Source organism: Eubalaena glacialis, chromosome 16 (assembly GCF_028564815.1).
Source record: "Eubalaena glacialis isolate mEubGla1 chromosome 16, mEubGla1.1.hap2.+ XY, whole genome shotgun sequence".
In the NCBI taxonomy this organism is placed as follows: domain Eukaryota; kingdom Metazoa; phylum Chordata; class Mammalia; order Artiodactyla; family Balaenidae; genus Eubalaena; species Eubalaena glacialis.
Genome location: NC_083731.1, coordinates 86,243,118 through 86,256,573, shown reverse-complemented (window position 1 = coordinate 86,256,573; position 13,456 = coordinate 86,243,118). Strand labels below are relative to the sequence as shown.

The window sequence follows — 13,456 nt, the reverse complement described above, 5'->3', positions numbered from 1 at the left end:
TTATGGTTAATCTTTCGTGGTGTTTGTCTTGGGGAACTAACAGTATGAGAGAGAGGTGCAGGAGTGGGAATAGGAATACAAGAGATCAAAACTAGAGGACTCTGAACTCTGCCCCTTGCGCTGTTTCTAGAATTGAGAATACCACTCTTCCTACATTTTAATAATTGTAACTTTACTTTTGTATATCGCTTGTAGCAGAAAGTAAGATTCATTAATGTAAAGGGCATAAAAATATCTAATGCTGAAGAAATGATTCTGCGGTACCCTTTTTTGTCATATTCATTTTTGTTCTTTAGTCATGCGTGTGTTGAGGGTTTTCTATTGAAGAAACAAGCGTGTAGATTAGCTTTGAATTTCTTAATGTACACATCATTAAGTTCAAGAGTAAGCATCGCAGGCAAGTTAGTTATTATTTATCAGGTAGATACAAAACAGCATAAAAGGGAGTTCCTGTTATAGAAAAAAAAAAATGAACTGCACAGCACAGTAGTAAGACTCAGCTTAGTGTTATTTTACCAGCAATACTTCTGACCTTCATAAAGAAAAGCTGATATTAAAAGATTTGGGGGTTTTGTCATATTCATTCTAAAGCCAATACATAGCACAAGACTTTTAAAATTCTTACTGTCGTAAAATAGAAGACATTTCAAACACACATAAGCCTTGCTGGCTCAGGACGCAGCCAGCGCGTAGAACGCCTGAGTCACCTGTGCCCTCCCTCTCCTTTTCCAGCGTTCCAATGCACATGCTGCCTATCCCAACCCTGGACCAAGCACATCACAGCCACAGAGCAGCATGGGATACTCAACTACCTCCCAGCAGCCTCCACAGTACTCTCATCAGACACACCGGTACTGAGCTGCGTCGGATACTGTCCATGCACTGTCGCTGTGCTGCAGGGCTGCCTGCGGCTCTCGGCGGGAACCTGGAATGGGCCATGAGAATGTACTGTGCAGCCACGTAGTCAAACGTCCGGTAGCCGAGTTCCACCACTTTTCACAGATTGGGGTAGTGGCTTCCAAGTTGTACCTTTTTGGAGTTAGACTTGAGAGGAAAGTGCTAGCACAGTTTGTGTTGTGGGTTTGCTACTTCCATAGTTTACTTGACATGGTTCAGACTGACCAATGCATTTTGTTCAGTGACAGTCTGTAGCAGTTGAAGCTGTGAAACGTGCTAGGGGCGAGCATTTGTCGTTGTATGTGGTGAATTCTTCCAGTGTAACAACATTATCTGACCAATAGTACACACACACACAAAAGTTTTAACTGGTACTTGAAACATACAGTATATGTTAACAAAGTAACCAAGACTCAAAATGAGATTATTTCGGTACACCTTTCATTTTAGTGTCTTAACAGTGGGTTGATTCATTTTCTACATTAATCAGTGTTTTTTGACCAAGAATATTGCTTGGAATTTTTTGAAAGTACAAGAAGCCACATAGTTTTTCCAGGAAGGTTTCAAAACTCCCAAAGATTGATTTCCAACTTATGAGTTTGTTTTTACTTTTAATCTATGACTTGACTGGTATTAAAGCTGCTATTGATAGTAATTAAATATGTTGTCATTGATATAAACCTGTTTGGTTCAGCAAACAAACTAAAATGATTGTCATAGACAGTGTTTTATTTTTCCTGTTGGTGTTGCTGATTTGTGAGCATGCTTTAAAGATGAAAAAAGCATGAATGATAACTTCCTTAAAAAGGTGCGGCATCCAATTCAGATATTTTGTCCTGATTTTAAAGCTGGTTGGTGTAGTGCTACTAAAATTTTGTTCAGTTCATTTTCTTTTTTAAAACTTGTTCGCACGTTGTTTAGGGTGCCCTTACTTCAGCAAAGGAGAAGGAGTAGGAGAGCCTTAGAATTTTTGAGGAAAAAGAAAACCTATAACATACAATGTACTGTATCAAACTATTTTACATGAATGACACAAGTATTCTGAATTTAAAAAAATTGAACATTGTTAAAAACAAGGTGTTATGTAATAAATTTATTTTTCATAAATCAAAATATGGAGTCAGTTGTATTTTTATATACACAAAGGTGTTTTATTTTAAAATGTGCCTTAACAGTTGGCCTCTAAATAAATCTCTTCAGTTGTTTTCATTAATAATATTTATATCTTCTGCCTCCATAATGAAGTAATGACTTATGGTTTAGATACGGATTCTTTTCTCTGTTACACTTAGTGCTATAATACAAGATGTGAAATAGACACCTTTCTAATTGAAAGAAATCATAATGAGCCTTCCATTTCTAGAATAATGCCAAATTCTGTGATATGCTGAGCCCACTTTGACTCTTTTATCCCAAATAATTATTTTTACTCCCTCCTTCGGCACAAAATACAGAAGATTAAGAAACTACCATACTCCTTTTCTTAAAAATTCAACTCATTCATATAAAACTATTCTAAAACATTTTAAGAACTGAGGAATTCCGATACTGAGTGGCCTGACCCTAACGGTAACGGTAATCTTTAGGAGCTGAATCCGTGTTTCCATGTTGACTCTTCCCGCCCCAGTTCACGCACACGATGCCCAGATCTGGCTACAGAGTTCCCCCGCTGTGTCACTGCCGTCAGTCTTAGCCGTATTTCCCTTCCGCTCTGATTGTCTTCTGCTTTTTTCTCCCTGCCTTTAATGAAGTGCTTTTAAACTTAGTGTGTATGAGAATCATCTGGAGTTTTCTGTCTTCTCGGGGTCTGGCCCCCGAGGTTGTTTCAGTAGGGTTGGGGTGGAACATGGCGTCCTCGATTTTAACAAGGTCCCCAGTTGGTTCTGATGCAGTAGTTGAGGGACACGCACGAGGAACGCTCCCAGGCTGGTCTAAAGCTTGAGCAAACGGTAGCAGTTAAGTGGCTCAGAGAGACGACTGCTCTGTTGACAACCATCTTCTCCTGCATGAATTTCAAAAAGCAAAACCCACAATAACAAATTCCACCTGAAGTGCTGGAAGCTTCTCGGGCACGGTCCTCAGATTTCTTTATTCCTTTATTAGCCCCCATTCTCTGAGCAGCCCTGCCCAGTCTTGCTGGTGACCATCAAATTCACAAGCCCAGCCTCTTTCCTCCCTGAGCTGCAGACTCATGTATTTAACTGCGTCTGTGACAGACGACAGACACCCACACCTGCCGTGGTTCTCTAGCCTGCTCCCTGGCTCTGCTTCTCCACGTAGCACCTCTGACCCACACCTGACTGCTTTCTGTCCCTTCCCTATTCCATCCCAGGCCTCTCCTCTTCACACTTGCTCCCTGGCTGCCGAGTCCCAGATTCCCAGCCCAGACCTGCCTGGCACATCTGACCCATGACTCAGTTTCTCTCTAGACTGAACATATCCAAACTTGACTCCTGCCTCGACCGTCCAGCCTGCTGTCCTGCAGACTTACCCGCCTTCCCAGTTGTCCGAGCCACAGGGAAACCTTGGCTCCAGACACACGCACGCCCACACCCCCACACCCCCGTCCACCCCACACGCCGCTTTTCCTTCAGTGGCTCCCAGCCGCTGTCTCCTCCCCCTTCCCTGCCCCTGTCTTCTTCGTCACAGCAGCCTGGGCTCCTCCTGCCGTTCCTCCTCTCACCCCCATCCGTGGCAGCCAGACCCCTTACTGTGCCCAGCGAGGCCCTGCGTGTCCTGCCGTGTCTTTCCCATCCCGTCACCTGCTTGCTCCAGCTCCTGCGCTGTCCTCGCTGTTCCTGGAACCTGCCACGCGCTTGTGGTCTCGAGACTTCTGCACTTCCTATTCCATCCGCGTCTGTCTCTCCCCAGCTTCTCGGCTTCCTCCCTCACCTCTTTCAGGTCCGCTCAGATCTTATCTTATTAAAGGCTCCCCCTTGCACTGTGTGTAAGACTGCAGCCTGTCCCCGTCTCCGCACACCAGCCAGCATCCTGCCCCCTTGGCCCGGCTTTATTTCCCTACACGGCGCTGACCATCACTAACATACACCTGCTTCTTGTTTTTCCTCGCCTCCCCCCCAAGAAGATAAACTCCACAAAGGCAGGTTTTTGTTTTTGTTTTTAAAATGGAAATATTATTGACATACAACACTGTGTAAGTTTAAAGTGTACAGTGTGTTGATTTGATACACATGATTCCACCTATATGACATTCTCATCTGGGAAAAGGCAAAAGGAATCTGGGAAAAGGCAAAACCATGAGGTCGGAAAACAGAACAGTGGTTGCCGAGGTGCAAGAGTGAGATAGGCATTGACTGCAAAAGGACGTGTGGGAATTTCTCTGAGTGATGCAGCCGTTCTGTATCTTGATTTTTGCTGCGCAAGTGAATGCAAAAATCCTCAGGACTGTGTAGGTGAATCTTAGTGGTTTTAAATTCAGCCTTAATAAAAAACAAATAGAGGAAAAAAAAAAGCCAACGAAATCTAGTGTTGGCAACTGGAATGCTCATACATTACTGGTGGGAATATAAAAAACAGCCATTTTGGGAAACAATTTGATGGTTCCTTATAAAGTTAAACATATACGTACCATATGACCCTGCAATCACACTCTAGGGTATTTACCCAATGGAAATGAAAGCATGTCCACACATTAGTATGCACATGCATGTTCAAAATACCTTTATATTATAGCCCACAAATGGATGTCTATTAACAGATGAATAGATAAATTGTGAGATATCCATGCAGTGAAATAAATTATTCAGCAATAAAAATGAACGTTTGGTAGAATCTTGATTGTAGTGGTGGTTACACGTACACATATATACGTTTTTCAAAACAAATCAAACTGTACACTTTAAATTGGTGATTTGTATGTAAATTGCGCCTTAAACTTGATTTAAAATCTAGTATTTGTAAAGCTTTTAGCACATGCCTAGCTTTTAAGTGTACATTAAATGTTAGCTATTATTAGTGTTTTCTCCAAATGGAAATATGACTTTTATCTTAAGACTTATAGTATGACCTAGTTCTAGCAGGTAAGTTAAACTTGGAGTCATTTCATGACCAGACGTTTCCTAGCCTCTCATGAATCAGCTTAGAGTGTTTAAATGAGCGAAACGGAGAGCTAGCACGTTGATAATCCCAAGGCTGGAATATTCAAAGGTCCCCCTGAATTCAGTAGTCTTCATTAAGATTTTTTTTTTTAATTCTGCAAGGGTTAGGGGCTCTTGCTTTTCTAAAGTGTTACTAAACAATTAATACAATCTTCATCTCACTTAGGGACGGCTGTGAATTTGCTCATAACCTGAATGTTCTTTGAGCGAGCAAGAGAGTTGAATTCACTAGATATTTACTGAGCATTTGGTTTGTGTTTGATAGTCCGTTAGGACTTGTAGCCAAACAGAGCTGAAACAAACCGCAATAGCTACCCTCAAACACTCAAGGAGCTACGTTTACATTTAATTGAGGAGTCAGGATATACACAGGAAACACAGTAGTGGACGCCATTACGGGATCAAGCACTAAACAAAGGGCTGGGAACCATGACTCTCCTGTCTTGAGAGGAAGCGGCACCGTGGGAAGGGTTTTGGGGTGGGGAGGATTGGTGTGGAGCATCCGAAGAACACGGGGCTTGGGGTCAGAAGACCTAGGTCTTGGCCCTGCCGCTTACTTAATGTCAGCCTTGGTCAAGTCATTCACCTTTTCCAAGCCCCTGTCAATAATAAGAATTGTAATAATAACAATGATGTTTTCACTGTCACAGAAATGCCAAAAGGCATTGTGTAAAGCAAACTAGGCATCACGCTTCAAAGTTGCATAATTAGCTTTATTATCGCAGCTGGCCCCTGAAGTAACAGCGAATGCCTTACCATGTGACAGGCACTACTTGAAGCATTTTACCCATAGGATTACTCCTCACGAAAGCTTTGTGAGTGAAGTATTGTGTTCCCCCATTCTGCAAATGAGAAAAATGAAGTTCGGAGAGCCCGTGCCCTGCTCAAACTCATTCAGCTATGAGACCAAGTCAGAGTTGCTTTACCTCTGCTTCCAGGCCTCAGAGAAAGGAATAAGCCTAGGAGTGTCATACAGGGTGAATTGTCCATCTGTCCAGAGCACAGAACATGTCCTGGGCAGCACTAGCCAGAGATGAAATAAATAAGCTTGTGGGCTGCCAGCGAGGGCTGTTTTATTTTCAAATGAAGTCATTTCTTGGTGTGCTTTTCCATTTAAATTACAAAGTACAAAAAGAATTTGTATTTTGCTAGTTACTGATCATGGCTGTTGAAAGCATACTCAACAATATAAGGAATTTTAAAACCTGACGCTGGTTCAGTAGGCCCTAAAATCAGCTTGATTAATACGCGGTAATTGCTTTTCCAGTTGAATTTCTGCACTGGCGGAAAATATGCTCTACATAGGCAAAAACAGACAACTCACATTTTTCTCTGATGTCGTCAGAGGCTTTCACTGTGCGAAGTCACGTGGGACTCCTGTGCACGTCAGACTCCTCCGGGCCCCTTCTTCCTCCAGCTGCTGTTACGGTGACTGTGTCCACGTGGGCACAGTCACCACATGGGCACAGTCACCATGTTCGGGCAGGTGCTCTGCTGGGGCCCACGGCAGTGGAGCTTCTCTGATGCCTCATCCGTGCAGAATGCTCGTAGGACCCACTCTGAACTCAGGATACGAGGGGCAACTGATGCCCAGGGGGTTACCCTTGACCAATGGATTAAAAGAATCAATTGCGGACTTCCCTGGTGGCGCAGTGGTTAAGAATCCGCCTGCCAATGCAGGGGACATGGGTTCGAGCCCTGGTCCGGGAAGATCTCACATGCCACAGAGCAACTAAGCCCGTGTGCCACAACTACTGAGCCTGCTCTCTAGAGCCCGTGAGCCACAACTACTGAGCCCATGTGCCAGAACTACTGAAGCCCGCACGCCTAGAGCCTGTGCTCCGCAACTAGAGAAGCCACTGCAATGAGAAGCCCGCGCACCGCAACGAAGAGTAGCCCCCGCTCGCCACAGCTAGAGAAAGCCTGCGTGCAGCAACGAAGACCCAACGCAGCCAAAAATAAATAAATGAATGAATTAATTAATTTATAAAATTAAATTGAAAAATAAAATAAAAAGTTAAAAAAATTTTTTAAAAAAAGGAATCAATATGTAGATGCTTCCTCCTTTGATTTCCCAAAGCAGAACAGTTTGGAGAGGCATTTCGTAAGGCATTTTAGAAGGTCTTGACAGAACTGAGCACCAGTCACCCATGGTGGCAGCCAACCGAAAAATGCATCCTTGAATTGGTTTTCCTTCCTTGTTCTCTCCCTCATCTCACACTACTGCTCTCTGAGATCACATTCACACGTAAATCAGCTACGCACAATGCTTTGTCTTGGCTTCTGCACTGGGGTAGCGTGGAATCCAGGCTAAAAAAGTGTGTTCAAAAGATGTCAGCGGTGAAGAAGCCGTTGTTGGTCGAGCAGGTCGCGCTAAGCTGTGCTTCGCAGTAGTACCAGTTTACTAAGATCTTCCCTGTGGTAGTTTGGGATGAGCTACAGGTGGATCATTGGATTGGATTATGAAGAAGTTGGGGCCCTTGAACAGTATGGGAACAATGTGTGTGTGTGTGTGTGTGTGTGTGTGTATGTATATTTTTACATATATATACACACACTCATCTTCTTTATCCATTCATTCATTGATGGACACTTAGGTTCTTTCCATACCTTGGCTATTGTGAACAATGCTGCAATAAACACGAGGATGCAAATATCTCTTTGAGATACTGATTTCATTTCCTTTAAATAGATACCCAGAAGTGGGATTTCTGGAACATACAGTAGTTGTATTTTTAATTTTTTGAGGAACCTCCATACCGTTTTCCATAGTGGCCGTACCAATTATTGGGCTGGCCAGAAAGCTCGGGTTTTTCCATAACATAATGTAACAGAAAAACCCAAACAAACTTTTTGGCCAACCCACTACACTCCCACCGGCAGGTGCACAGGGGCTCCCTTTCTCCACATCCTCACCAACACTTGTTATCTCTTGCCTTTTTTTTTTTTTTTTTGGCTGTGTTGGGTCTTCGTTTCTGTGCGAGGGCTTTCTCTAGTTGTGGCAAGTGGGGGCCACTCTTCATCGCGGTGTGCGGGCCTCTCACTATCGTGGCCTCTCTTGTTGCGGAGCACAGGCTCCAGACGCGCAGGCTCAGTAGTTGTGGCTCACGGGCCTAGTTGCTCCGCGGCATGTGGGATCTTCCCAGACCAGGGCTCGAACCCGTGTCCCCTGCATTAGCAGGCAGATTCTCAACCACTGCACCACCAGGGAAGCCCAATCTCTTGTCTTTTTGATAATAGCCATTCTGACAGGTGTGAGGTGATATCTCAGTGTGGCTCTGACTTGCATTTTCCTGTTGAGCACCGTTTAATATACCTGTTGGCCATTTGTATGCCATCTTTAGAAAAATGTCTCAGTTCTTCTCTCCATTTTAAAGTTGGATTCTTTGGTTTTTTGCTATTGAGTTGTGTGAGTTCTTTAAATATTTTGAATATAAAACCCTTCCCAGAGATACGATTTGCAAATATTTTCTCCTATTCTGTAGGTTGCTTTTTCATTTTATTAATGGCTTTCTTTGCTATGCAGAAGCTTCTTAGTGTGGTGTATTGGGTTGGCCAAAATCTTATGGAGAAACCCAAATGAACTTTTTGGCCAACCCGATACTTCCACTTTTATTTTGCTTCTGTTGCCTTTTCTTTTGGTTAGTGTCAAATCCAAAAAATCATTGCCACGACCAATGTCAAGGAACTTGCCCTCTCTGTTTTCTTCTAGGAGTTTTATGATTTCAGGTCTTAAATTTAAGTCTTTAATCCATTTTGAGTTGATTTTTGTGCATGGTATAAGATAGGGGTCCAGTTTCATTCTTATGCTTGTGGCTGTCCAGTTTTCCTGACACCATTTATTGAGGAGACTATCCTTTCCCCATTCATTCTATATTCTTGGCTCCCATGTGGTAAATTAGTTGACTGTATATGTACAGGTTTATTTCTGGGTTCTCTATTCTGTTCTGTTGATCTGTATGTCTTTTTTCATGCCAGTACCATATCGTTGTGATTGCTATAGCTTTGTAATATATTTTGAAATCAGGGTGTGTGATATCTTTAGCTTTGCTCTTCTATCTCAAGATTGCTTTGGCAATTGGGTCTTCCATGGTTCCATACAAATTTTAGGATTATTTTTTCTGTTTCTGTGAAAAATGCCTTTGGTATTTTGATAGGGATTGCATTGAATCTGTAGATTACTTAGGTAGTATGGACACTTTAACAATATTAATTCTTTCCAAAAAATGAGCAAAGTATCTTTCCATTTATTTGTGTCTCACTATCCTTCATCAAATCATATAGTTTTCAGTGTACAGATCTTTCACTTCCTTGGTTAACTTTATCCCTAGGTATTTTATTCTTTTTGATGCATTGTTATGGGATTATCTTCTTAATTTCTCAACCTAGTAATTTTTTTAATTGGATGCTGGGTATTTTGAATTTTGCTTTGTTGGTTGCTAGACCTCGTTGTATTTGTTTAGTGTTGAATTTTGTTTTGGCACACTGTTAAATTAACTGGATCCTTTTGATACTTGTTTCTAAGCTTATATATCAATTCTGGAACTGCCTTTAAGTCTAGGGCTAATTAGTGCCCACTACTAAAGAAATGTCCTTCTGGGAATTCTGCCAGAAGCCCCAGCTACCACTCTGGCTGGTAGGAACACAGACTGTTCTCAGCCCTGTGTGAACTCCAGGAAGTGGTTCTCAACCTCCGGTAGAGGCCTCTCATGCATCACTTAGACTTGACGGGACCCTTTTGCAGATCTCCAAAGCTCGCTCTCGGTGCAGCTCTCACTCTCCAGAACATTGCCCTTAAATTCCAGCCACCTTAGCTTCCATGCAGCGCAACTTCCGTCTGCCCAAAACACCAAGCGCACTGGACTTTATTCGGATTCTTCTTTCCTGTACTGGGAACTGCTTTCAGGCAGTAAGCTCATGCAACAGTAAAACTCACTTTGTTTCTCGGGGAAACAGTACTTGTGCTGTCCATTGTCTGATGTCTGAAAACCAGTTTTGAAATATATTTTGTCCAATTTTTGAATTGTTTAAGGGGGAAGGGTAAACCTGGTCCCATTACTCCATCTTGGCTGGAAGCAGGGGTCACACCTGGAAACAGTTTGTTAGGTGGGTAAAACGTTAGGCAGATTCACAAGATTTATTAGCGTCATGATATTAAGTGAGTTTGAGCTTGATAAGACAGTCCGTACATTTTCCTAAAATCTGTGTACTCTATGTCATACATGACCAAACATAAGGCAATCTGGTATATAATGTGATCCTCTAGTTTCCCAATGAGAAGATTAAAAAAGGAAAAGCTTATTAGATGGATAGATAGATGATATACAGATGGATGATAGCGATTTAGACATTGATATAGATATCCTTTAAGAGATGGAGATGGAATGCTTAAATATCTACTTTCAGTTATAAGTATGTAAAATTACACATTAGATAAACTAACATGATTTTAGAATATTGCTTTTTCCTGCTCTCACTTAACATGAAATAATTTTATTCAATCTCTTATATGCGTCTTTGACTTTAGTAATTTTGTCGTTGCTATAATCTCTTTTTGAGTTTCCTAAAACATCATTTTATATCATCAAAGTTGTATGAAGCACAGCCCTTTTTGACTTTTAATATATGTTGCTCTCTCTGGAAATTTTACCCAGGCCACAAGGAAATGGCTTGCCTTTCTGTGCTTGTCTTCTTTTTTTTTGTTTTCACTTAGTGATCACCACATGTAAAACACTTACTTTGTGGCTTTTGTAAGTGATTTTTATAAGCCTTGTTAACAATATAAACAATTGTAATCGGGTGTCACAGCCCCAAGAATAATTACTAAATACTAAACCTGTTCAACTTTTTTGTCTGTTTTTAAAAATCCATTCCATCAAATGACCTCTATAATCATCCAAAACTAGTGTTTTAAGGTCATTTTAGACTCAGCTTGCAAGATAAAATATAGGGTGTCCACTTAAACTTGAATTTCAGATAACCAATAAATAAATTTTAGTGTAAAAATGCCCCAAATATTGTTTGGAACATACTTATACTAAAAAAAAAATGTTGTGTATCTGAAATTCAGATTTAACTGGGCATACAGAATGCCCAACTACAGATTTTTCGTTGTTAAATCCGACAACCCTATTTTAGACCAGTGCCTACCTCAATTAATCTTTCTAAGATATTGCTTATCAGATGATTCCTTCTATTTTGAGTGATAATATTGAGAGACAACCTCCCTTTATATTTAGGCATTAACAGTAATTTCCGCCATCATTTTCTTCCTAAGTATGTAATACCATAAGCACTCTTAAATATATTTCCAAGCATTTTCCCTTGCTGGAAGGTGGAAATTAATTCAGAGAATAAAATATTAGAAAACTCAGTTCACCAATTTTCTGAATATGCCACCAGAACCCGTATTACTAATTAAAGCACGATGTCCTTAACACGGGTTTGGACTGCATGAGTATGTTCATTTTTCTTTTCATATTTTCAGCTTTATTTTCCCTGAGCCTTTCGGCACACCGACATTTTTCAAAGGCAAATGTCATCTTTCTCACCACCATCCTGACTGCACAAAGTGTAGGTATTTCCTAAGCCACACACGCTTGCGAGGCGATTTAAATAGCAAGTCGTAGGATCTAGGAAGAAATCTAGGATTAAAGAATCTCTTTGATCCAATTGACTGTTTTTTCTTTGTTTGTTTGTTTTACAAAAACAGAAGTCTTGAGGACTGAGTTTCTTCATAAAACTAAACATGTTTTCTTCATTTATTCTTGGGCATGGTAACAATAATGCTTTCATTTTCCCCTGCTATATTATTTAGAAAGAGTAATTCAGTTTACCCCAGTACTGCGGAATCCTGGTGGGGTGTCAGATCTTTAATAACTTAACTCGTTCTGTCACTTTATTGAATTAGGAGGAAAAAATAATGTTTGCCACTTTGAATCCCATTTTAGAATCTATGAAAAACTGCTAAGTTCATCTGTGGCTCCTGAATATCCTCGGTTAATATCAAATTGTACCCAGCTTGAATCATTTCCTATGATTCAGAAAATCATTTTTGTTCCATCCCCAAGGATACAAATTGGAAGTAAAGTGATAAAACTTGGAAGTAACACAATAAAACATCCCTCGGAAGCATGAGAATCTTAGATTAACCACTTGGAGAGTTTTAAGTTCTTGCCCAGATGTGCTGGAAATATCCTTTCCACACAGTGAAAATATTCACTGCCTTCTTTAATTCAGTGATTTTCTCTTGCTTCCTTGCTTGTTTGCTTTCTTCTTCTTCTCCTTCTCCTCCTTCTTTTTACTTAGAAAAGCAGCGGCTGTTCTTGCTGGCAGATGACACCGCTGGTTCTGAGGAAAATTCGAGAGCTCCCCACCTTGGAGGCTGATGCAAGGTGGTAGGGGGAGCTGAGTGCTTGGACCAGAAACTTCTTCATGCCCTGGCTTAAAAGGCATTTCTTCCAACACATTCCTATCCCTAAAGAACATCCCTGCTTTCCTTTCCAGCACAGTTCTTCCCCTACCAGCCAGACAACTGACATTAACCAGAGCCCTACCAGCCCTGTCACCCTCTCCCACACCAGTTACTCATTTTATACGATTGATTTCGTGTATGCTAAGCCGAGCATTCTTAAAGAAAGAATTTTTTAAACTATAATTTAAGAAATGGCATTTCCTCGGTGCTCTGGTGTTTCCATTCTTAAGGGCAAGTGCGCCCGGGGCCAGTGTGTTCACAGCATCCTCTCTCATCCCGTAACTGTCAAGCCAACTTGAAAAGATGCCCGGCGGTCTTTCCTTTATAACTTGATTTCTTTCACAGTATTTTATGCTGAATGATGACCTGTGGTCCAGAGTGAGACTGAAAATGGGCCGTCTGCTCCTTGCCCGAGGGAATGGCAAGTTCTGGAGGAAGAAATGTGGGACTGTGTTCCGACCTCTGCTGGTCTCTTGGGGCAGCATTGGGGCACATCAGTCTGCTGCTCTGGGGCTCGGGTTTTCCTGCATGAAACAGGGAGCGTGGAGAGTAACAGGTCCAAACAGGAGGACTCCAGGGCTGCTCGGTGAATTCTAAGCTGCGGCTGGCGTCTCGACAGAGTCCCAGTACCCGTGTGCGTGGGCGAGCTGAGCCTCCCAGAGGGTCTGGGGCAGGAATCCCCTGAGCTCACAGCACCCCCTGTCTTCATGGACTGCCCACCCTCTGCGAGCTTCACAGGAGCAGTACCCAGCCTGATGTGCCTCCCCGAGGACTCTGGCACCCAGGGGTGGCACCCGGCACGGCGGCAGGCAGAGAGGGGGCACTTGATAGTTAAACGTCAGTGTAACTAGTTCATCTACAAAGATGATGTTTACAGCTACAGTTTCTAGTCGACGTTTCCCCCGCCCACTGAGCAGAACTCAGGATGGGGGGTATCAGGCAGCAGGGAGAAGGGAGCAGTAGATGC

The 13,456-nt window shown here is 42.1% G+C and overlaps 1 protein-coding gene across 6 annotated transcripts in view; it reads left to right on the top strand.

Annotated features, from left to right (window-relative positions):
• CDK8 (cyclin dependent kinase 8) overlaps window positions 1-1,592 on the top strand; it is a 96,806-nt gene extending 95,214 nt beyond the window's left edge. For 2 of the 6 annotated variants that reach the window (XM_061170544.1, XM_061170543.1), the window contains exon 13: window positions 733-1,592. In XM_061170544.1, the coding sequence (XP_061026527.1) occupies window positions 733-858 (126 nt within the window). In that variant the 3' untranslated portion in view covers window positions 859-1,592. The remainder of the gene's footprint in view (window positions 1-732) is intronic. The other 4 variants (XM_061170542.1, XM_061170547.1, XM_061170545.1 and 1 more) reach the window with 2 other exon arrangements.
• The last annotated feature ends 11,864 nt before the right edge of the window (window positions 1,593-13,456 follow it).